This window comes from Panthera tigris, chromosome A2 (genome assembly GCF_018350195.1).
Source record: "Panthera tigris isolate Pti1 chromosome A2, P.tigris_Pti1_mat1.1, whole genome shotgun sequence".
Classification (NCBI taxonomy): domain Eukaryota; kingdom Metazoa; phylum Chordata; class Mammalia; order Carnivora; family Felidae; genus Panthera; species Panthera tigris.
Genome location: NC_056661.1, coordinates 151651690 through 151676067, shown reverse-complemented (window position 1 = coordinate 151676067; position 24378 = coordinate 151651690). Strand labels below are relative to the sequence as shown.

Below are 24378 nucleotides of genomic sequence, written 5' to 3'. Positions count from 1 at the left end.
TTGGGACAGTGACTATATGTAGCTCCTTGGACTCATAATCCATAAGTGGCAGGGGATTTGGGGAACCAAAACTCCCAGAGAGCTTGGCAAGGAGCCTGAGTGGGGAGCTGGGGAATGGCTGAAATCAGAAACATCATCTTGTTTTCGTATAGAACACTCAGGAGAATTGTATTACACAATCTCCAAAGTTGTACAGCTTTATTCCTGCAAAGCTGCCTGAAAATATACATCCTGTATTTCCACTGGCTTTCATTTTAATCACGATGCTTTATCTTTTGGATTGCCCTTCGGTGGATAGTGATTTCTAATATTGGAAATTTCAAAGGCTCGAAAGGTAGTGGTGACGTAAACAAAATGTCATATATCCACACAATAGAGTATTATTTGGCCATAAAAAAGAAATGAAATTCTCATTTGATCTTAGCCAAAAGCCTGAGAAGTGATAGAAATGAAATTCTCATACATGCTATGAACAAACCTAGAAAATGTTACACTCAGTGAAAGAAGCTAGACACAAAACGCCGCATAGCATGTGATTCAATTTATATGAAATGTCCCGAATAGGAAAACTATAAAGACAGAAAGTAGATCACTGGTTTCCAGGGACTGGAAGGAGAGGAGAAAATGGGGGACGACTACTGGTGGGTATGGGTTTCTTTTGGAGTGATGAAAATATTCTGGAATTAGGTAGTATAGATGGTTATGCAACTTTGTAAATACACTAAAAGCATTTATTTAACTTATTTATAAACTTGATGGTACATGAATTCTTGCTCAGTAAACAAATTAGTGATCTACGGACAAATAGGCATACACAAAAGCAAAAGAAGGCTGCCCTTTTAAAGAAAGGTTTGGCAAATGATTATTTAATATGAACCACCTCCCCCCTTCCCTCCACTCCCCAGTTTTTCTGCTCTGTAGATTTGGCTCTTCCCATATTGTCTTAAATCATGCCCATGTATGAAGAAGGAGCTTTGCCTAACCTTCAGGGGGCTAATTAGTCAGTCCCGAACTTCCAGGCAAGAGTGAGCAATTTGGGAGTGGAGAACTCACTCCTCTTGTTGAGCCCAACACTCTTCAACAGGGAAAAGTGACACCAGACCAACTATTAATAGAAGGAATTGGAGGGTGAAGAGAAGATCTCACCTTTCCACAGTAGAAAATATCCTCCCTCTGCACCTTTCCTTCTGCTATCTTCTCCCTGATGGCCTCCCCTACTTCATGCTCATTCTGATAGATGTAGGCCCCGTCAATGTGCCGGTACCCTGTGTCAATGGCAATCTTCACTGACTTCTCACAGGTTCCCTTAGGAGTCTGAAAGGACAAGGAGGTTGGAGTGGGGAAAAAGAGCAATGGATCTTTTCTTTAATCATTCTTGATCAGAACACTGTACACATGGACATTATTTTACAACAAAAATGACAAAATTCCCAATTAAATGCTGTTGTTATTGGAAGATGGTGTCTGGAGGCTGAGGAAACTGACCTCACAGGGAGCTTCCTTCCCACCCTCATTGGGGTACTCCCTTAATCCCAAGTCTCCCCTAGCTTTGTGCCCTCAGAAATGTAATTGAGCAGTTTTACCAGTGACAAGAGATTTCATGATAGCTATGTTATAAGAGGCCACAAGTTCACTAAAGAAGGCTCAATTACAAATCAAAGTTTTGGGTAAACAAACTGAGAATATATCAACAGAATGGAATATCACTCAATAATAAAAAGAAATGAAGTACTGATACAGCAACATGGGTAAATATCAAAACAATTATACTAAGTGAAATAAGCCAGACAAAAAATAAACACATTATGATTGCATTTATATAAAATGCCAGCACATGAAAACTAATGTATAGTTCAGGTACAGATTGGTGATTATCTGGGGTGGGGAATAGCAGGGGCAGGCAAGGGTGGCAGGGAGGGATTACAAAAGAACACAAGGAAACTTTTGTGGTGATGTATATATTCACCATCTTGATTGTAGTCATGGATTCATGGGTGTATGCATGAGTCAAACTCATCAAATTATGTACTTTAAATACGTAGAGTTTATTGTATGTCAATTATTCCTCAAGACGGCTGGGAAAAAGACAGTTTGGGTGGTGTGCTATAAAAAAAGGATATATTTTTATCAAATTTGGTAGCCAAACCTTTGTTCATTTTATTAACCTGCATGAAGCATAAGAATAAGAATATCCTCTCCCCTGAATATTGACAAAGCAGAAGACCTGACAAACTCCTGACACTGGAAGTATAAGTCATCCATCTTTCAGATTGCACATAAATCACTGTTCTTTAGTTATGGTGGCATTTTAATTTTTTCTATGTTTTATTTATTTTTGAGAGAGAAAGAGTGCATGCACACAGGCACATGAGTGAGAAGGAGAGGGGCAGAGAGGGAGACACGGAATCCAAAACAGGCTCCAGGCTCTGGAGCTGTCAGCACAGAGCCTGACGTGGGGCTTGAACTCATGAACCGCGAGATCATGACCTGAGCCAAAGTTGGAGCTTGACTGACTGAGCCACCCAGATGCCCCAAGTTATGGTGACATTTTAAATATACGTGAGTGTGTCTCATTTTAGTTCAATTTTTTCTTAGGAGAAATGGAATCCTTGATGGATATTTCCATCAAGACAATCATCTAGTCTCATTGAATACAATTTTCAAATCATTTTTTAGGTTATGTGTGGAGGAGAGGTTTAATCATATCTGTAGATTTGAATTGACCTCATATTCAAATGGCGATCATTCCGATCTTCACAAATGTTGAGAACTACTTGTCCTTGCTTCTATATCGTCAGTGTTCTAACCAAATGCTTGACAAATCTCAACAGACCTGTGAATTCTGGCCCACAGAATTCGATTTATTAAGAATGAGTGACACAAGAAATATCTTGTATTTCTAGTGACTTTATAGTCCTGCACCGGAAATAAAAAGCACTGGAAGTATAAATTGTATTTTCTTTCCCTACGTCAGTTGAAAGCCATCACTACTGAGAGGATAAGAAGACACAATAAATGAACAAATTGGCTACACAGATGGTATTAGAAAATGAGATTCATAGTCACAAATATCAAATAGCTGGGAAAAGAGACACACATTCCAGGAATATGAGAAATACTTCTTTGGCTAATTAATTGGCAACATGATTAATAAGGCTTGAATATAAATTGAGGCAGGAAAAACCCACCCACAAAACACTGTGCAAAATGAGATGTTATGGATGACAGCAAGTGTGACAACAAAAAGTACACTGGAAGAGGAGAATCCTGGGCTAGAATCCAGAAATGTAAGGGAAAAAATAAAAAATACTTCCATTATCAGGTATATGCATAGTATGAAAGAATAAAGTTTAATATGAGATGGTAAATATAATCTCAGAAATAGCACTGAGATTTTGTGGCTGGAACTGATAAATGTAAGAGTAGAACCAAAATAGATTTACTATAAGGGGGAAAAAAACCCCAAACAATACATATTAAAGTATAAACTTATGTTTTCAAAGATCAACAGGGGTTGAACAGGAGGAACATTTAGGATGAAGAAAATGAGAATGATGAGGACTCAGTTAGGAGTGTGGTACTGACCGTTAGCCTGAAGTATATACAAATGATGCTTTATTTCATAAAGACACAGTACAGAAGCAAGTTATAGTAGTGAGAGTCTTCAGTTATCCAGCTACCATTAAAGTGCCTTTTCTAAAAGCTGAATATCTGGTGTGGGAAATCAAATAGCTATATCCTGAGTTAGGAGATTATAGGGAACACAGTGCAAAGCAGAACTCTGCTTTCTGGCCTTGCTGAAAACAGTGGGCTGGTCGATATTCAGTTAATGTATATCTAGAGGTTGGGTCCTGACCGTGCTCATAAATTCCTTAGACCATGTTATCTATGGAATATCTTATCTTGTTCTCCACTCTGCTTTCTGCATCTGCTCTTTTGTAGTCTTGGGAATGCCTTGTTTTTCTGCATGCTTTCCCTACGCTTTCTATACGTTCTTACTGGCCCACTGATGTATTGCACAACGTTTCCCTGAATGTATGCTTCATAAATACAGGAGCTTGAGAACAGCTTGGAGAGAGTTCCCTTAGCCTCCCTCTCACCTCTCTTGACTTGTGAAGTCTTGAGTAATTCTTTCTGTCATCCTCAGCTTTGCTGGAGAAAGCTGAAAGCCAAACTCACAATCTGGTACAATCTTTGCTTGCTAAAAATATTGTCCTTCAGGTGGCAGAAGCAGCAATGAGGTGAGTTACTATTTTAGACTCAATTCTAGTCAATATGGAGGAACTAGTTGGAAATGTGGATGTGAGAAAAATGCTTGTTTATAATTCTTAAGTGTAGCATAAGAGAACTGTATGTACATTCTGACAGATTCCTTAGGAAAATTCACTTTAGGGAAAACTCAGGTCGAATAGAATACCATATTTGGAGACTCAAATAAATGATATGATAGGAGAAATCTAAAATGTAAAATTTTGACTCCACAATTAAGGACGATAACAGTGAAATAAAGAATTCTATTTCCTAAAGTGGCCAATAGCACCATTCTTCCACTTAAGAAAGGAGAGTCCTATAAGGATGCGGAGCCATCCACCAAGATGTAACATATACCCTAGGTCAACATCCATAATATGATGTTGTGTCCCCAATAAGCAGAATACATGATTCTGAAAACACAGTAGGAGTGATTCAGCTTAGCATTATTTCCTTTGACTTACTTAGACAATGTGGACTTCTCATCTCTGAATTTTAGGCTCAGTGGATCCTAGTTCCCAGGGCAACCCAGCCTCCTTATTTCAAGATTCAGCATTTAAGAAAAATGCCATACTGGCAGGGGTAAGTGACCTTATCACAGGAGGAGGTAGGGCTCCGTCACTGTTACACGATGAGCCAGGGAGGAAAATGTCAGGCAGCTAGGCCATCCAGTAACATATCCCTTCCCAAATTTGATAGTTAATCGATAAGACCAGTGGCCATGATCTAAGTTGACCAGGGACTCAGACAACTCAGAGGTGAGAATCTGGGTTATAATATCTCATCAGCCACCAAGACCAGAAGATATGTTAGTTAAGGATGTGAAACATCTAGAATGGGTAGTCCAGGAAGGAGAGAAGTTGCAACTTGAAGTCTGCTTTAGTGGCAGGAGCTGTTTCATCCTGCCAACCTACCTCTTTTAAAACTTTTCCAGGAGAGAGACCAAACACAAGTCTAGAAGAGCTCAGGGGTGAACTTAGCCTACAAAGCCAGTAGGTTCAGCTGGCGCCGGGGGTAGACTGTAGTGGCTGTTATGGGGAACCACAGGACAGAAGAACTCATTTGCTCCGCTGCCAGCGGTGCTGGCTGCCAGTTATTCACCTCTGATTCCCACTATGGATAATACAGGGTGTAACAGCCTGGCTCTCTCACCTCAACTTAGTACAACTTTGTAGCACATTCTATAGCTCCCTGTGGGACTAATCCCAGTTGTGACTGGATCACAGTGTGACTCTCCCCCCTTGCACAGACCTGCTTCTCTCACTCCCCTTACAGGTCTGATTCCCGAGAGCACTCCCCACTAAGCCCCCTGCATGCACATCTCCTTCTCAGAGGCTGTTCTCCAGGGTGCCCAGCCTAAGACATTAGGGTACATAAGGATTTCTTAAGCTACAGAGAGTACTAATGATACATGAAGAGTGATAAATATGACCACATTAAAATCGAGAAACTCTGCTCATCAAGACACCATTAAAAGCAAATGGGAAGTGATATTTTCATATAGATGTAACCGACAAAGGACTTATATCCAGATATTTTACAAATCCAGTATCAATCAGAGAAGACAAATCCAATAAATAAAAACACATAGAAGGCACAGCCACTTTGCAAAAGATATCAAAATGTTTCATAAAAATATGAAAAAATGGCCAATTTCATCTAGAGTAAAGGAAATGGAAATTAAACCACAATGAGAGATTATTCCACACTTATTAGAACTACATATATTAAAAAGACACCAAATATTGGTGAGAATGTCAAGCAGGGGTACCCTCATATGTTGCTGGAGGGAGTGCAAATGATATAAATACCTTGGAAATTATCTACACTGGCATCATGCTCTTCCAGCTCAAGGCAGAATGGACTTGATGTTTCAGTCTGTTCCTTGGTCCTCAACAAGGGCTTGGACTTTACCTCTCCTTTACATCTCCCAGATGCAAAGCCTTTGGCTCACTCTCCAGACTGTGAAAACTTCTTGCAACTATAGAAATCTCAACCAGGGCCACCCAGGAAGGAATACTGGATCACTGAGACCCCCAATCTACTTCCTAGACCACTCCTTCCCCATAACTTGATGATTCTTGATCTACCTCATAACTAGATTTGCTCATCGCTACTTTATCTTTGAACAAGTATTCTCTCTCTTAAAGCACTTCATCCTTTCCTTACATTTTAGTTATAGGTGGGTTTTTTTTTTTTTCTGTCCTCAGTCACTCCATTTACAGATCTCTTGTTGCTAGACCATTGTTTCAATCCCTGTGTCACCTAGGAAAATGCCTTGCATATGGAAGTCACACAATAAATATTCATTGAACTGACTTATTGTGTATTTTCCAAAATATTTACCATTCATCCTGGATTTGTGTCATTTGCACATCTGGTAACATTGTTGAGTTTTACTTGAATATTTGGATAAATATTGGCTATTAATTCCATGGGCTGATGTTCATAAAAACAGAATTAATTTATATCAAAACTGAAAAAAAAAGAGTTTAAGACGCAAACTCTCACTATGAGACCTTCCCAGGTGGAGCTGTAGGGAAATCTGTCGGGAGGCTGTTCTAGACTATTTCATCCATGTATGAAAGCGTACTGGGACGCTTTCAAAAGGAAAAGTCACGTGGATAATTTATTTGCACGTTTTAGTCTTCATTAGTGATCATCAGGTGGGGTCATGCACAGAGAGCCTGGTGCTACTAAATGTTGGTTCTATCTCAAATTCCCTGAATCCACAGGCATGGGAAACCTTTACAAGAATTTGGGCACCTTAGGAGAAAAAAAATCTAAGTCAGGAGAAGCTGGGCTGGGGCCCCTCACACAGCTTCATAGTATTGTCCCTTCAAGTTGCTTTCCCAGTTCCTATCTCTACATATTCTAGTGGAATCTATACAGGGCAGAGGTCAGGGGAGACAGTGTTAGCAGTCCTTACTTTAGCTTTCCATGTCTGCTCCCACCCATCTCCCCCCGAAGACATGCCTACATCTTTCCCTGGCACCCTCCTGCCCTAACTTCTGTGTTAAGAGTGAACAGGATTCTAGGGAAGAAAAGATGCTGACTGACTTGACCACATACACAGAACACATATGAATTTCAGCTAGAGTTACCTCAGCCTGCCATTCGCCTTCTACTTCTTATAGAATAAAGGGTTTGAAAAGAATCTCAGGCATGCCAAGTAGAGAAGGCTAGATTTTGGCATCCAACTTTGCCTTTAGGACTAAGACTGATTCTGAAGGTAAATGTAATTGGGAACTTTTATTTCAGGGTGGCTGACTTGGGCACAGGTCGTTCCAGCCTCTGCCTCACCAGTCCTGGGAAGATGATCAGGGAATTATCAGTCGCATAGCTTGGAACAGGAAGCCATGACTCTGCTTTATGTGAGATACTCCATTCTTCCCATTCCTCATCTCCTCCTGCAGCCCCAACAAACCTTCCACACAAATGTGGTGTATTTTTCTTCACATTAGAGTTTCTGATTTCGTGAGATCTGCCACGAACTCCATCTATTACTTTACAACTGGTAATATTTCTGATCACAACTGTAGTTGCTGCATGCATGGTCTTCATTTCTTAGTATCCTTCTTAAGTTGTGTTGAGTTGTATCAAGTGAGTAATCAGTGCATGTCTTATTTTCTGAAGTGAAATATAACTCTTTTTGGGGAAATGACACACAACTGCTTTTGAATGTCCATAACCTATAGCAGTTAATATTACTAGACACATAGTGGGTACTTAATTGTACTTATTGTAGGCACAGCACTCTCAGCTCCACTAAGTTTCAGGAGAGAGAGAGAGAGAGAGAGAGAGAGAGAGAGAGAGAGAAAGAGAGAGAGAGAGAGAGAGAGAGTGAGGGAGAGAAAGAGATCCATCCTATATACACACACGTACATACTCACGCACATCCTATATACTTTCAGGATTCCTAAATACTTTCATAAATAGAAATAGACAAAGCAAGTCATAGAGGGGTGTCTGGGTGGCTAAGTCAGTTAAACATCCCACTCTTGATTTTGGCTCAGGTTATTATCTCATGGTTTGTGAGATTGAACCCTGCACTGGGTTCTGGGCTGACAGCATGGAGCCTGCTTGGGATTCTCTCTCTCTCTCTCTCTCTCTCTCTCTCTCTCTCTGCCCCTCTCCTTCTTGTGCGCTCTCTCTCTCTCTCTCAAAATAAATAAATAAACATTGTTTTCTAAAAAGAAAGTCATAGTTAGGAATATGCAGTTTCATTGATATAAGATATGTTCTTAAGAGGCAATATAATATAGGGATTAGAACATAGAATCTGGACCCAAAGTATGTTGGTTAAAATCCAAGCTCTGTTCCCTAGCATTGTAAGTTTGGGGCAATTTTTTCTCTCTATATACCTCAGTTTTATCATCTGTAAATGGGGTTAAATGGTGTATCTTTTGTAAAGTTTTGAATATTAGAAAACGCATGTGCTGTAAGGCACTTAAAATAGTTCACGTGTTAAGTGATCAGAAAGCATTAACTGTTATTATTGTATTCATTTATATCGCCATACCCTCTGATGCTCACAAACGTAGATGTCCCCTTTTACAAACACACTCATTAATTTGAAAGCATCAGCCAAATACCCATTACATACTAGATAATATTCTGGAAATACAGAGCTGAACAAGACATTCTCTCTTTCATAATGAATTTCACAATCTTGTGGGGAAGATTGCAGAGAAACCGTGATTACAATATAGTGTGATAAGGGCTACAATAGAGTCAAGTAAAAGGGGCTATGTGGACACACAAGAGGGCTAAGTTGTGGTGGCTGGGAGATGGGGTTCTGAGGGGTAGCATCCTTGACCTGAGTCTTGAAGGTTCAGTAGAGGTTTAGCCGGCTAGCTGAACAAACCAGAAGAAAGGGTATTCCAGATAGAGGACAGCATGTTCACAGGCACAGAGATGGGAGAGTTGTTCGAGGAATTCAGGTAGTTATGTGTTGCACAGAGAGGGAGAGAGGTGGAAGATGGTGGTAGATTCTGCTGGATAGACGGGTCTTGACTGAACCGTAAAAGCTCAGTGTGCAAGGTAAGGAATGTGGATTCTACCCTATAATGGATAGGGAGCCATTGAAATCATTAAGCAGAGGAGTGATGTGATCATATTTGGGTCTGAAGAAGATCCTGACAACCCCAGTTTGAATAATTGGAGGGGACAAAATTGGAAGAATAGCCTAACAAATGAAGAACCCAAACCAAGCAGTGACAAAGGAGACCAAGAGGAAGGTGTCAAGTGAACAAATATTTCTGAGATAAATTCAACAGCAATCATTTGGAAGAAATGTGGACAAAGAGAGAAACAAGGATAGAGGGCAGAATGAAGGAATGTACTCAGATTTCTGGCTTGGGTGGCTCAGAGTGGTAGTGTTATTTCCTAGGAGTGGAAGTATTTGGAGGGGAAGGTAGAAATGGATAGTGTAGTTTTGTTATATTGAGTTAGAGGTGTTTATGAAAGATGGAATACATACTTAACTGTACAACACAATTATCCAAGGAGCTTGTTAAATGCAAATATTCAGCCTCTACCCTTAAAGAACCAGATTCGGTAGGTCAGAGGTGAGGACTAAGGATTAGCATTTCTTAAAAAAAAAAAAAAAAAAAAAAAAATTCGGCTCCTCCTTAGCCGGCAGCCATGGCGGGTCAAGAGGATCTGGTGCAGCGGGAGATTGACCAAGACTGGGCGAACCGGGAGTACATTGAGGTCATCACCAGCAGCATCAAGAAAATGGCGGACTTTCTCAACTCGTTTATGTCTTGTCGTTCAAGACTTGCAACACTAAACGAGAAATTGACAGCCCTCGAACGGAGAATAGAGTACATTGAAGCACGGGTGACAAAAGGTGAGACCCGCACCTAGAACTGTGCCATGCTACTGCTGGGAAGTTGCTTTACAGAACACAGGCCTACGTGGGAAAGACCCCAGCAGCCTCAGCTCCTTCCTCTCTCCTTAAAGAGTAACAGGGCTTATTCTTTTCTTTTTTCAAAAGCGTGGCCTTTGGGCTCTGCCGTGTACATTGGTGTGTGATGTGGCATGTGGGAAGAAGTCCAGGGGAACTCTGGGAAACAACATTAGGCATTTTACCTTTTAAAGTAACATTTTGTAGAACTGTTTGTCAACGTATTTGAGGCGTGCAGAGCCAGACGCCTGGGACTCTTTGTTAAGGTCCTCCCCACCTCCTTCTCTCTCTCTCTCTCTCTCTCTCTCTCTCTCTCTCTCTCTCTCACACACACACACACACACGCAAGGCATACACACACTTTCCTTACAGCTCTCATTGCCTCTGCATTGGTTCTATAAACAGTCTTTGTCTCCTTTCCACCTTTGGTGGGGGGTGGGAGGCAGTCCTGTCTGAGACACTTATGCCCAGGCAAGGTAGCCACAAGAGAATGTTGTTGGTAACCCACCAGTTTCTTGTCCTTTTGGGGAGGTCAAGGTTAGGCCCCCACTTGGCTTGAAGGGGCATTTTCAGAATTTTCTGTCACTTGGGGTGTCTTTGCCTCTCATATTTCCCTAATAAACTCCTCAACTTAAAAAAAAAATTCCCAAGTGGTTCTGATGTAGCGAGTCCAGGCTATATGAGTATATGTATAACAAAGAACAAAACAAAACAAAACACAAAACAAAAAAACAAAAACCAGGAAATAAAATTTCAGGAGTCTCTGCATATATGTGATCGGAGCCAAGATTATGAACGAGGTCATATATAGACAATGGGCAAATTGAGAAGAGGAAGGGGCCAATGACTAAGACTGTTATAATTGTTTCAACAGTGATTTTCCTTTATATTACCAAAATCAGTGGAACTGGGCAATTGCAGCGGATACAAGTATTAACTCCTCTTGGTACGTGTAGTTTATTTTTCTTTTTCTGCCTTCCATTCCCCATGCTGCCCCCAGAGTTATCTTCCAAAAGCACTGATCTCGTGGTGCTTTTCCTCTGTTTCTAAACTTCACATAATTCCTCCTTTTATACAGTGAAGTTTCAACTCCTTGGCATAGTATGCAAGGTCCTTTATAATCTAGTCTCAACCTGCATTTCCAGAGCCAGATGCCGTTGTCTCCACCGTTAATTCTATGTGCCAGCCACTACGGGCTTGGCCTCTGCCGGACACATCATATATCTTTGTGCCTCTATACTTCCTCTTCTGCCTAAGATGTGCTGCCTCAGCTCTGTCTCTCTGCCTCTTAACTCACAGTTAGCTTTACAGAGGTAATTCATACGTGATCACACAAATCCAGTGGCATTTCTACACATACCACTGGTTCATTCTGGTAATCAGCATTAAATTTGAATTGCAATGAAGAAAGCAGAAATATTTTTCTCATAAGTAAAAACTGTGTTTTAATGGAAGCCTACTCAATCTTGAAGGTCAAATTTAACTATTTTTATGTGTTTTCAGAGAGATACTGTTTATAGTTCTGGGGTAGAATTTACTCTTATCGTCATTATTCTATAATTAACTATTAAAGAGTCAGCCTCCTCTATTTGATTTTTAATTCCTAGGCAGCACAGACACCATTCTCTTCATATTTGAAACTTCTATAGCCTAGTGCTTCATACATGGCAGGTTTTCACTAAATGCTTGTTAGACTGAACTAGAAATCCTCAAATACAAGTTTTAAAAACCCCATAAGTAATAAACTCAGAAATATCACGTGCCTCAGTCCAGTCTACTAGTCGAAATTTAGCTAAATTTCAGCCAAAGAAGCAGAAAAGTCCCATTTTCTAATTCAAGATAATTTTAAATTATAAACTGATATAATTTTAACCTCCGGGTCATTACTCAGGACACCAAGTAGTACTCCTTGGAGGTGACTTTCATTATTATAAAAAGGAAATCAATGAGCTCCATTCAAAACAAATGAAAGATTATGCTCCAGGGAAGTTTCAAAACAATGAAAATAAAAAAGAGAGAGATTTACCAGTTTAGGTTCTGAGTAGGTGCCAAGACCGATGATAGGAATGCTGTTTCCATCACTTAGGGGTATACGGTGATTTGCAGCACTGAGGTTCATCCTGGAGAGAGTCTGGGTTTCACGTTTTTCAGAGTAATTCTGGACACTACTGGGAAAGTCTTTTTGTAAGGATATTTTAGGGCCTATTTAATGAAAGAAAGGAGAGTCAGAGGGAGGAGCAGTGGGAGGGAAGAGAGATTAGCAGATCTATTTCTCAACCTTTTTTTTTTTTCCCCAGGTTGTTTTGAAAATCTGGAGATTGTCCTTTGAACTTTATCAGAGGCATGTAAATAACATAACCCATTGAGAGCTAATGCTTACTTCTCTACAAAGAAAAGAGGGAAAAGCCAAAAAGAAACAAGTCTGGTTGGCTTCTGCCAGTTAGGATGGTTTTGTGGGCAAGTGACAGGCCTGTCTCAAATTCTCCTAAACTATAAAAGACATTTATTGGTTTATATTTCTGAAAGCTTCAACATTAGGGCTAGCTTCAGGTGAGACTACAGCAGTTTCCCAGGACTTGCCTGGAAATTCTGATGCAGCAGGACTTGGAAGGGTTTTAAGATTGTATCACCTAGTTAAGTTTGGGAAACAGTGGGCCAGAGGAACAACTGGTCTTTTAACCAGTCTATCTCTCTGTCTCTTCATTCTCTCAGTCTCTCCTTATTGTTAAAAGATGGTGGCCCGTCCTTGGAGTGACGTGGTTCCAGAGACAGAGTCAACAAAAGAGAGATTTTTACTTATGCCGTCACTCACACAGTAACCTAGAAAAGGTCTTTTTGGTCTCCACTACCTTTCTTGCTTCATGGAACTATCACTAAACTAATCATGATGGTCAAAGGACATAAAAGATTGATCACCCTCAGATAATTAGAAGCCATTTCTTTCTTTTTTTTTTTTTTAATTTATTTATTTCTTTTGAGAGAGAGAGAGAGAGAGAGGGAGAGAGAGAGAGAGAGACAGGGGAGGGGTAGAGAGAAAGGGAGAGAGAGAATCCCAAGCAGGCTCCATGCTGTCAGTGCAGAGCCTGATCCCATGAACTGTGACATCATGACCTGAGCTGAAATCAAGAGTGGGACGCTTAACCTACTGAGCCACCCAGGTGCCCCAGAAGTAATTTCTGAATGTGGAGCTGGAGTTAATCTCACCTGGGCAGAATCTGGAGATTGTTAAGAAAAAGGAAAGAAATAGCAGTTAGGGAAGCAACTAACAAATGTTTATTATAGTCTTCCTCCAAAGGATTGTGCTGTGTATAAAATGTGAGCCTTGGGGGTTTCGAAGATAACTAACTGTGTTCAGGCTGGTAAAAGTATGCTGAAGTTTGCCTGTAACTCATTTGCCCTCTCTCCTGGACTTCCTTTCTTGCTTACATACACATGATCAGCCAGTGAATTTCAAGTAGGTTGGGGCAGCATGGAACACGGGCAATATTGGTCTTCAGTATCATTGGTAAATTGATCCAACAAATACTTATTGTACACCTTTGAGTGCTAAGACGTTGGTTTGCATATGTTGCTCTATATTTATTATTACTGACTTTTTTGGTCTTTAGCCCAATGAACACTTTGGATATTTAAATTCATGATTTTCATCTAATTTGGGATGTTTGGGGGCATTAGTTTTTCAAACATTCTTTTAGTTTCTTCTTCTCCTCTCCTTCGGGGCCTCCTGTTGTGTATATGTTGGTACACTTGATGGTATCTCATAGGTGTCTTGAGCTTGGTTTATTTATTTTTGTCATTCTTTTCTCTTTTTTCTTCTTAAACTAGATGATCTCAATGGGTCTATCTTCAGGTACCCTGACTCTTCTGCCTGCTCAAATCTATAGTTGAAACCATTGAGTTATTTTTCATTTCAATTATTGTGTTTTTAATCTCTAGAATTTGTTTGGTTCATTTTTACGATTTCTATTTCTTTACTGATGTTCTCTACATGGTGAAAGGTTGTTCTCCTGGATCCTTTGGTTCTTTCCCCATGATTTTCTTTTGCTCTTTAAGCATATCTAAGAGAATTGAGTTAATGTCTTTGTCTAGTAAGTCCAATGCTCTGTGTCCTCATGGACACTCACAATTCCTTTTTTTTCCCCTGTGAGCTAGCCATATTTTCTTGTTCTTTGCATGTTCTGTAATTTTTTTGTTGAAAATTGGGTGTGTTGAATATCACAATGTGACAGTTCTGGAAATCAGGTACTTCCCCCTCCTCTGGTTCATTGGTGCTGTTTGCTTATGAGTTGTTAATGCTTGCTTATTTACTAACTTCTCTGAACGATTTTTGTTGAGTCCCTACCATTTGTTATGTGAAAGGTGTGTTCAACTAATTTAGCAGTCATGGTCACTTGGTGTTTTGACAGAGTTTTCTTCACTGCTCGGAGCAAAAAACCAAAAAATTCTGTCTTTGTAGGTTGGCTCCTTTGGGGCATGACTTCAATGCTTACCCATGCTGCTTATGATGCTGCCATAGCCTTTGTTTCCAGCTTGCACAGAGCCTGAAGGCCAGTCAGAGGTGAAAACTGAGGGTCTTGTCAGGCCTCTTTGACCATACGCTCAGCCTGACAGTATGTGTGGCCTTCTTGATTAACCAGCCCTGCAACTCCCTACCCTCACATATCTCCTTTCCCAACTTCTTCTTTGCCAGGATTTTCAGTCTATTGGTTGTCCCAACTAACCCTAGGCTTCCACAGCCAAAACTTCTGTGCTTAAATGCATGCAGCAAAAACTTGAGCAGCCATCTTTGCCCTAGGAATGCTTTGAGTTAGGAAAAATAAAGGCAAGCCTTTGTGTGTTCCTTCAGGGAGCCACCGGACAGTCTGGGACCACAGTGATGATTCTTTGAGAATAACAGCTCCATTGCGCTCTGTGGCACCAGCATCCTGCATCAAGAGTGTGGGCACAGTCCTCATGGCTGCCATGGATCAGATGTGGGGGATGGTGGGCAGGCCATTTAAACCACACAGTCCTCTCTCTTACTGCAAAAGCAGCCCCTGCTTTCTTCACTAAGCTTTCCCCTGGTTGTTTCAAGTTCTTGACTGGACTCCAGACTTCTGCAAAAAATGAGACTGTTTTTGCCAACTGATTCGTTGTTTTTATAAAAGCACAGAGACCTGGAATCCCCTACTCTGCTACTTTCCTCTTTTCTTTTAAAAAAAAAATGTTTATTTATCTTTGAGAGAGAGAAGGCAAATGGAGCAAGGGGTCCGGAAGATCCAAATCTGTGGTGACAGCAGAGAGCCCAATGCGGGACTTGAGCTCACAAATCATGAGACCATGACCTGAGTTGAAGTTAGATGTTCAACTAACTGAGCCACCCAGATGCCCCACCTCTTTTCATTTAAAAAAAAATATATATTTTTATTTGTTTTGTGATTGGGTTATTTCTATTGACTTATATTCAACTTTTTCCTCTTGTCTTCTTTCCTCCATTCTGCTACTGAGTGCATACAGTAAGTCCTTTGTTCTTTTTTTCTTAGACTTTATTTTTAGGGGAGTTTTAGGTCATAGCAAGTTGAGCAGTGTGTAAGAGAGTTCCCATCCCCTGCCCTCACACATGCCCTGACTTCCCCCACTATCGACATCCCCCCACCAGAGTGGTACATTTGTTACAACCGATGAACCTGTTTTAACTATTACTATCCACCAAAGTCCATAGTTTGCATTAAGGTCACTGTTCACATGGTATTTTCTATGGATTTTGGAAGATGTTATAATGCCATGTATCTACCACACTAGTATCGCCCAGAATAGTTTGCCCTAAAGTTCCTGTCTTCTCCTTATTTATCCCTCTCTCCCTCCTAATCCCTGGCAACCACTCATCTTTTTACTGTCTCCAAAGTTTTGTCTTTTTTCAGAATATCGTATAGGTAGATTCATACAGATTTTCAAATTGGCTTCTTTCACTTAGTAAAATGCACATAATGTTGCTCTATGCCTTTCCATGGCTTGGTAGCTCTTTTTTTTTTTTTTTTTTAGTGGTGAATTATAGTCCATTGTCTGGATGTACCATAGTTCTCTCTGTCTGCACCCTGCTGTCCACTTTCTGATTGGTGGGGCAGTGGTGGGGGGGTGGGGGGAGAGGTGCTGAGAGACCCCAATAGTACATGAGTTCTGCTCTTCTTTCTCCATCTGCTACTGTTTCTTTTTCAGACTCCTGAAATAACCTTCTTATACATATATTTCATGTTTTATAGTGGTATTCACTGGGAGAGGCATCCTACCCGGAACTAGAACCCTCACATATTTCTTAAAATAATTTTAAGTTTTTTACACATATTGACTAAATTGAGGTGAATTTAAATTTTAGATTGCTTTTTTGTGTGAGAAATTTCTGAAGTTAGTCTTTATATATTGATATTTTCAAAATAAATTGACCTGACATAAAACAATTCTTATTTTTATTCAATAAAAGACTTATGTATGAATTATTACTCTCTTTGCTGATATAAATTCACAAATAATTTTAATTATGACAATAATGAGATTATTTTTGAGTATTTACTATGCGCTTTTATGTATTGTCTCATTTAATTTTCACAACATAGCTTCTTATTAGAGCTAACGTAAGTGATTGCTACTTTTTCTCTAATAGCAACTCTAACCATGCTCTGTTCCTTCTGCCTCCTAGTTAAAAATTATTACAATACCCCAATCACAGTATTTCTCCTGCTTGATGAAGGTACACATACACACAAATACCTGCATCCTCAAACCTTCCCCCAAATCACCTAGCATAAGCCCGATTTTCTATTACAAGCCCTTTTCTCTCTCTCCCTCTTTTAAAATTTCTTTTCTTTTCTTTTTTAAACTTTATTTATTTTGAGAGAGACAGAGACAGCATAAGTGGGGGAGGGTCAGAGAGAGGGAGAGAGAGAATCCCAAGCAGGCTCCCTGCTGCCAACACAGAGCCTGATGCCGGGCTCGAACCTACAAAGCCCTGAGATCATGACCTGAGCCAAAATCAAGAGTTGGACACTCAACCGACTGAACCAACCAGGCACCCCCAAATTTTTTCTTTTTTAATGTTTATTTATTTTTGAGAGAGAGAGAGTGCAAGCAGGGGAGGGGCAGAGAGAGAGGGAGACACAGAATCTGAAGCAGGCTCCAGGCTCTAAGCTGTCAGCACAGAGCCCGATGCAGGGCTGGAACTGAGCCGAAGTCAGCTTAAAGGACTGAGCCACCCAGGCACCCCTCTCTCTCCCTCTTAACAAGGCATCTCATGCCTCCCCACAGACTGCAGTCTTCTTGCTGCAGAAAGCTTATAAAACTAACTTCATTTGTTTACAGGTAAGTCCTTACTACTGGTCATTTAGATAAATTTTTAAATAGTCTTCCAAATCTTTTTTGTAACTTAAAACCTCAGAGCTTTGCTAAGCTAAATAATTGAATTTCAATAAATACCTGGATAATTTTCTAAACAGGACAAAATACTACAACATTAAGTATTACAAATAGGTTTATCTACTATTGACTTTGTATTACAGAGAAAAGATATTTGGATGTGTTAGTGCTACACTGGAAAATTGAAAAAGGCAATGCTTCTAGAAATTATAAAATATATTCACAAACTTGCAAATCTAAAGAATAATGGTATAACAGGCAGTTTCCTACTGTTTCTTACTTTTCACTAGAAATAAGGTTTCTAAGGATTAAGGAGTCTAATTAATATATGTAATTAAAGCTACTAGAAATAATAAGGGCAACATCTCTGTATCCCAGGAAAGTAGGTTATGTTTCCAGTAAGGGAAGATCTGAGAAATGCATATAACACTTTTTTTGTGTGGAGGGAAAAGAAAAAAATATTGTCCTAAGTGAGGCTGGTTGTTTATAGAGGAAAAACATAGGACAAAATTGTAATGCTAAAAAAAAGAGTCGTAGAAGGCTTGCGGAAAAAGGAATCCTAGGAAAATAATTTTAGGTATAATCAAGCTAAGATTAAAATAAATTTAATGAAAGATGAGCTTTAATGTAAAAAGTACACTGATGGAGCTTGTTTTGTTTTTCTTCTATTAAACCAAAATTTTCTTAGATAACAGGTCTGTTCTTAATAAGAAATTATAAACAAAGTTTCTTTACTGTTAGTGTAATCTGTCTGAGAAAGAAAGATTCTGTTTTTGTCTTTATCGCATTTTGGCTATTCAGAAAAACTAAATTCTTATTCAAGGAAAGCTAAGGTTTTTGCAGGTACAATCTACATTTGTTCTTGAAACCTTTTTGTTACTTTGGTTAAATAGATAATTATTCTTTTGCAAGTTTTTGTGATCCTATTTTAACCAAATGGTCCAGACCTCCTTATATTTTTGACAAAATTCCAAAAATTGAATTCTAAATGAAGTCTTTTTTACCTGGAATATTGTAGAGGACTTGTTAAAGTCATTAGGCTTATTTGCTGTGTAAATTACATGGGAAGCATTGCCAAATTAAGTAATACTAAGCCTTCTTTATATTGTATTTGCAAGACTGTGGCACATGTGGATGAAGTCCACATTCTGCTTCTGCAAAAATAGCCCCTCATTGCCAGACTTTTGCCATCCAGATGTCCTTGTAACATGGCAACAGTCTGCTCTTGAATAAGAAATTAAGATGATTAAACAATGGCTGTAAATTAAAGAACAGTGGGGGCTGTGGGAAACCCAAGATAGCTGCTTGGGTCTTCCTGGCTCCCTGACAAACCCCATTTTTTAGTTTTTGCATTCCTTCACCTACAACAGTGCATTTCAAATGACACAGGTTATAAACAGACATTGATGGGGAGACTTTTTTAATATTGCAAGAACAGTCTACCAGCAATGTCTGACCTGTCAGACAGGTCCTAATCTTGGAATCCTACATTCCACAATTCTGGAAAAGCTGTTTTTGTTCCCAGAAGCCTTAGATCTCCTCCCTCTGGACCTTTTGAACACCTTACAGCTGGACTACAACTGCCACTTAGTGTGTGTTATCAAGATGTTCTTGTTGTTTGTATGTTTTCTGGATGGATTGAAGCTTTTCCCTGCTGCAAGGTTGATGTTCTCATGGAGGCAAAAAAAAAAAAAAAAAAAAAAAAAAACCTGTTAGAGAATGTGTTTCCCATTTGGGATTCACCTTCCATGATCTCCAGTGATCAAGGCGCCCCCTTCACTAGGCAAATCATACGAACCGTAACAAAAGCTTGCAAACCTCTTGGAATTCTATCAGTATACAACCTTCTGCTGATCCCTTGTTGTCTTGTGCTAGTATGACCAGCTACTGTTAAGTCTCTAATGTCTTATGCTCAAGCCTGTGATCAACATGTAAAAAAAAGCCTTTCCAGATCACAATTCAAAGTCGGTCACAGTCTAGAGCTTGGTGGCTGGGTATTTCAGAAATGTCATCAGGGGAAGACAGCCCTAGAGCCCCAATGGAAGGGACTTTATCAAGTGCTCCTGACCACTGACACTGCTGTGAAACTAGAAGGTATTGAGCCTGGGGTACACGTCTCATGACTGAAAAAGTCTCCATCTCACACTTGGTCCTGTACAGGTGCTGGAGACCTCCAAATCTAACTGACAGGAAAGAAAAGGAGTGGACATAGAGGTAGACTGCTTCTGCCCAAGATGATGGAACAAGGCTTCATGCTTTAAACATGAAGGCCTTTCTCCTTTTTCTTTCCTTTACTCTGGCATTGGCCTATAAAGATAACACCCTCACCTTCTCTCCCAGGTCATTACTAATAGATGCTGACTTTTAGAATTTAGAAAAACCTATTATTTCAGGTTAGGAGAAGAATCTAATTGTGCCCCTAACTTTTCAAAAGCAAAATAAGAGATCTCATTCGTCAACTCCCCTCCCTGAATCTACACCGTTGAGCTAGAAAGGACCTAACAGGAGGTGTTCATGATTTAGGATTCACTCCTTTGGCAAGTCCCTACATCCCTGGTTAGGGATAAATATAATTAAGGCTATAATCAACAACATCTCTTTATGTCTTGAAATTATGGAAGAATCTGCTGCTAAGGCAATAATAGTCTGAAAAAGATCCTTAGACTCTCTGGCCAAACTTGTTCTGGGTAATCAGATAGCCCCTGATTATCCTTTAGCCGAGCAAGGAGATGTCTGTACAACAACTAACACCTTTTGCAGTACACGGATAAATACTTCACAACATGTGGAATTAGAAACCACTTAGCTACTTACATTGTCCAGGACCCTACAGGGACATTCAAATTTTTCCCCAGGATGGTTTAACTTTATATTTTATGATACTTTTAGTTGACTTCCTTTGGGGCTTGGAGCTCTTTTGTGTTTGGGTTTCTAAGTCATAGTATTAGTCATTATCCTAACGTGTATCTTTATTGTTATATTTAAACTGTTTGTAATATATATTTCCCCATGTTGTGCTGCAATTCAAAATGTCAAAGATTGTTCAGAGACTTAAAAGTACTCATCAGCCCTACACTTTGACAACAGAAAATGACACTTCAATTGATGTAGCCTAAAGTCCCTTTCCCTAAAAGGTTTCCTTGCCACTCAAATGTGGTCCAGGCTTAAAGATATATGAGGACAAGAGACTTCCCACTCTGAGGTACATTATGGACCCAGAGCAGGTACTAACCACTCTGGCAACACAATGGGGCCAACACCAAAGGACTGACCATTGATGCTGTCTTATTAAGAAAGATCTTGATCAAAGGGAGAAAATGTAAAAAGAGATTTCAACATGGAACAAGCAAGTCTCGCTAAAAGAATCTCTTTTAAAATAGGGTCAGGAGCACATAGTGAAGAAGAAGTAATGCATGGCTTTATCAGAGGAACCATGAACTGTTTGCCAACCACAAGCTCTCAATCTGGAATTAACTCCTCCCTCACCATGACACCTGAATTATTCCTATTCTTCACCTTGAAAGGAGCCAACACAATTTGACAAATTTCAATCTATTTGCATATTAATTCAACCAATCCCAGTTGACCCAGTTTTAATTCTCATTTTGCATAACGGACCTGACTGAGAACTACTCTTGTAAACTTTCACTTTTATAAACCTGCCCTCTCTTTGTTTTCTTCAGAACAAATTTAGGTTTCAACCTGAATCTGTGTTTCCTGAATTGCAATTCTAATTGCCCAAATAAATGCCTGTCTGCTTAAATTTTTAGTGCATTCTTTCTTGGTTCACACCTTTTTGCCGGAGATTTCATGAGAGATTTTTAGAAAGAGAAGATGATGATGGCAATGTAGTGTTTGAATCTCTCCAAATGTCCTCAGACTAGAGACAGAGAGCAAGTGGGGGAAAAAGAAAAAAGACAACAGATAACTTCAATAAAATGGTGACAAAGGAACCTCCACAAACCCTAGAACACCAGTAGGTGGGGCTTTATGCCTCCCCAAAATAGGATCATGTGTAACTCAGATTTAGTTTATGTAAAAGTTGTGCGTGGAACAGATGGAGAAGTTGTGCTGTCCAGAGAGTGTCCTCAGAACACAGAAAGGCCTCCAAAAATCTTGAGTCATCAAAGAGAACACCTACATCTGAGTGGAAGCCTCAGAAAGCAAATCTGAAAATAATCACTGAAACTGAGAAACAGGATCCAATGCGTGGGTAAATAGAAAAAGCCTATAAGTACTCCCTAAGGGCTGCAGGACAATTAGCATGTCTTGAGGCAGTATAAGTCTTTGAGGACTCCAGAAATATCCAGGAAAAACTCACCTGAATAAAGACAAAAACATATTTTGAGGAAAAGACTTCAGGCAGTAGAGTAAAATACTGAGAACAAGGGAGAAAAATGTTTAGCTCCTGGTGGGATGGACCAAAAGAAAGCAGCTCTCAGAACTGGAGAAATGGCTTCATGTAGAGATCATACTTTTGGATTCTTGATGGTAACAACAGAGGCACCCCCCAGCAGAGAAGTTAGGAAAACTATTCTGGCTTAATCCCACCCTCTACATAAACACCAAGAATCCTTCTCAGACCAAAAATACGAGAAAACACATCTTACTTAAATATGCACAACAGAAAAGGATATCACTCAAACCCCATGTAGAGATGTCAAAAGAAAACAAGACGAAAATGAAAGGCATAATATTAACATATACAAAAATCACACTAGAAAAGAAAATGTGATCACTCAGTATTTGAAAACTGTAAACCAATATTACCAAATGAGCTAAAATAAATGAAAACTACAACTTTCTACCCTAAGGTATTTTATATGTTTAAATACTCATAACAAAAATGTATGTTTTTTTTTCTATCTCTGGACGAATTGATTATAAAAACCATACAGAAAAATATCCAAGTAAGAATAGCCAAGAACAGTAATGAGGGGAACTAGTCTTAAAAGTTTTAAAAAAAGTGAACTTAAAAATATGGAAGAAAACTCTCCTATGTTCAAAATCCAAAGATAATAATAATAAAAATATGTGTACACATACACATTTAGGACATTAAATCAGATTAATATTCCTAATTAATGAACAGTTTTTAAAAACTGGAGAAGAGTAGCCACACAATAAGTTACTTAAAAAGTTGAGGGGCACCTGGGTGGCTCAGTTAAGCATCCGACCTCGGCTCAGGTCATGATCTCACAGTTCATGGGTTTGAGCCCCACATTGAACTCTGTGTGGACAGCTCGGAGCCTGGAGCCTGCTTTGGATTCTGTGTCTCCCTCTCTCTCTGCCCCTCCCCTGCTCATGCTTTGTCTTTCAAAAATAAATAAACATTAAAACAAATTTTTTTTACTTGAATGTTCACATTAAAATAAGTTAAAATGGCCCTTAAACATGTTAAGAGTTGTTTGACCTCTCTCATAATAAGAGAAATGAATTAAAATGAAATATATATCAGACTGTAAAAAATTTTACCTTATTGGAGAGGCTATGGGAAAGCAAGGACTTTCATGGTTTGATGATAGGAATACAAGAGGGTACACCCTTATGGAGGGAAAATTGGCACTATAGAGTAAAATCAAATATGCGCTTATTCATTGATCCAGAAATCCCTACTCTAGGAATCTATCCATAAATACATTGGCAAAAGCATAAAATTATGTGTGTATTCACTGTATAAATTATTCATATTTGCAAAACACTATAACAGAATCCGATAGAACCTCTTTGCAAGGACTATCTTGCTGGCCCTAGAGCTGAGTGTCTGATAGTCTATTCCTCAGTTTTATTAAGCCAGCTACTTCTGGCTGATACTTAGACTATGACTTGTGTGGACATGAGCCTATTGCCATACTTTCCCTGCCAATAAATGTGATCTTTGTAGCAAGAGATATTGTTGCTTGGTAAATAATTGCAATAGACCAAGTATTCTGCAAATCTTCACCTTATGGAAGAAGTGATATGAGCAAGGAAGGCAAATCTGTGCCAAATGTCCATTTCATGGTCAGTTTTGATATCTGGAAGTATGAGTCTTCCTAATTTTTTCTTTTCCTAGATTGTTTTGGCTATTCACTGTCTCTTGTAATTTCATATGCATGTGGTGTCCATTTGTATCATTTGTTGAAAAGACTTTCCTTTGGCTATTGATTTGCCTTTGTTCCTTTGTCAAAGATCAGCTGACCATGTCTATGCAGGTATATTTATGGGCTATATATTCTGTTATACTGATCTATTGTCTCATCAGTATCACACAGTTTACCCATAGATTAATTAATTATCCATAGATTTTGTTTTTTCATTCTCAAGTTGGTTAATATACAGTGTAGTCTTAGCTTCAGGAGTAGAACCCAGTGATTCATCACTTCATGTAACACCCAGTGCTCGTCCCAACAAGTGCCCTTCTTAATGTCCATCACCCATTTACCTCACACCCCTCATCAACTCACAGTTTGTTCTCTGTATTTAAGTCTCTTATGTTTTGCCTCCCTCTCTGTTTTTATCTTATTTTTCCTTCCCTTCCTCTAATTCATCTGTTAAGTTTCTCAAATTCCACATACAAGTGAAGTCTTATGATATCTGTCTTTCTCTACTTATTTCACTTAGCATCCATGTTCCATCCATGTTGTTGCAAATGGCAAGATTTTCATTCTTTTTCATCACTGAGTAGTATTCCACTGTGTGTGTGTATGTATATACATATACATATACATATGCCACATCTTCTTAATCCATTTATCAGTTAATGGACATTTGGGCTCTTTTCATAATTTGGCTATTGTTAATAGTGCTGCTATAAACATTGGGGTGCATATGTCCCTTTGAATCAGCAT

At 39.3% G+C, this 24378-nt stretch overlaps 3 protein-coding genes across 4 annotated transcripts in view; 2 read left to right on the top strand and 1 right to left on the bottom strand.

Annotated features, from left to right (window-relative positions):
• The window catches only part of CREB3L2 (cAMP responsive element binding protein 3 like 2), a 425600-nt gene that overhangs the window by 245148 nt on the left and 156074 nt on the right, over positions 1–24378 (top strand). The window lies entirely within an intron of this gene.
• Positions 1–24378, bottom strand: part of AKR1D1 (aldo-keto reductase family 1 member D1) — a 91080-nt gene that overhangs the window by 29741 nt on the left and 36961 nt on the right. The window contains exons 2-3 of the mRNA XM_015537712.2: positions 12189–12364; positions 1147–1314 (exon numbers count right to left, since the gene is read on the bottom strand). Of these exons, the coding sequence (XP_015393198.1) occupies positions 1147–1314; positions 12189–12281 (261 nt within the window). The 5' untranslated portion in view covers positions 12282–12364. The remainder of the gene's footprint in view (positions 1–1146; positions 1315–12188; positions 12365–24378) is intronic.
• On the top strand, positions 9898–10232 carry LOC102948911 (probable protein BRICK1). The gene has a single exon (XM_042973251.1). It carries the CDS (start codon positions 9898–9900, stop codon positions 10120–10122), a length of 225 nt encoding a protein of 74 aa, XP_042829185.1. The 3' UTR covers positions 10123–10232.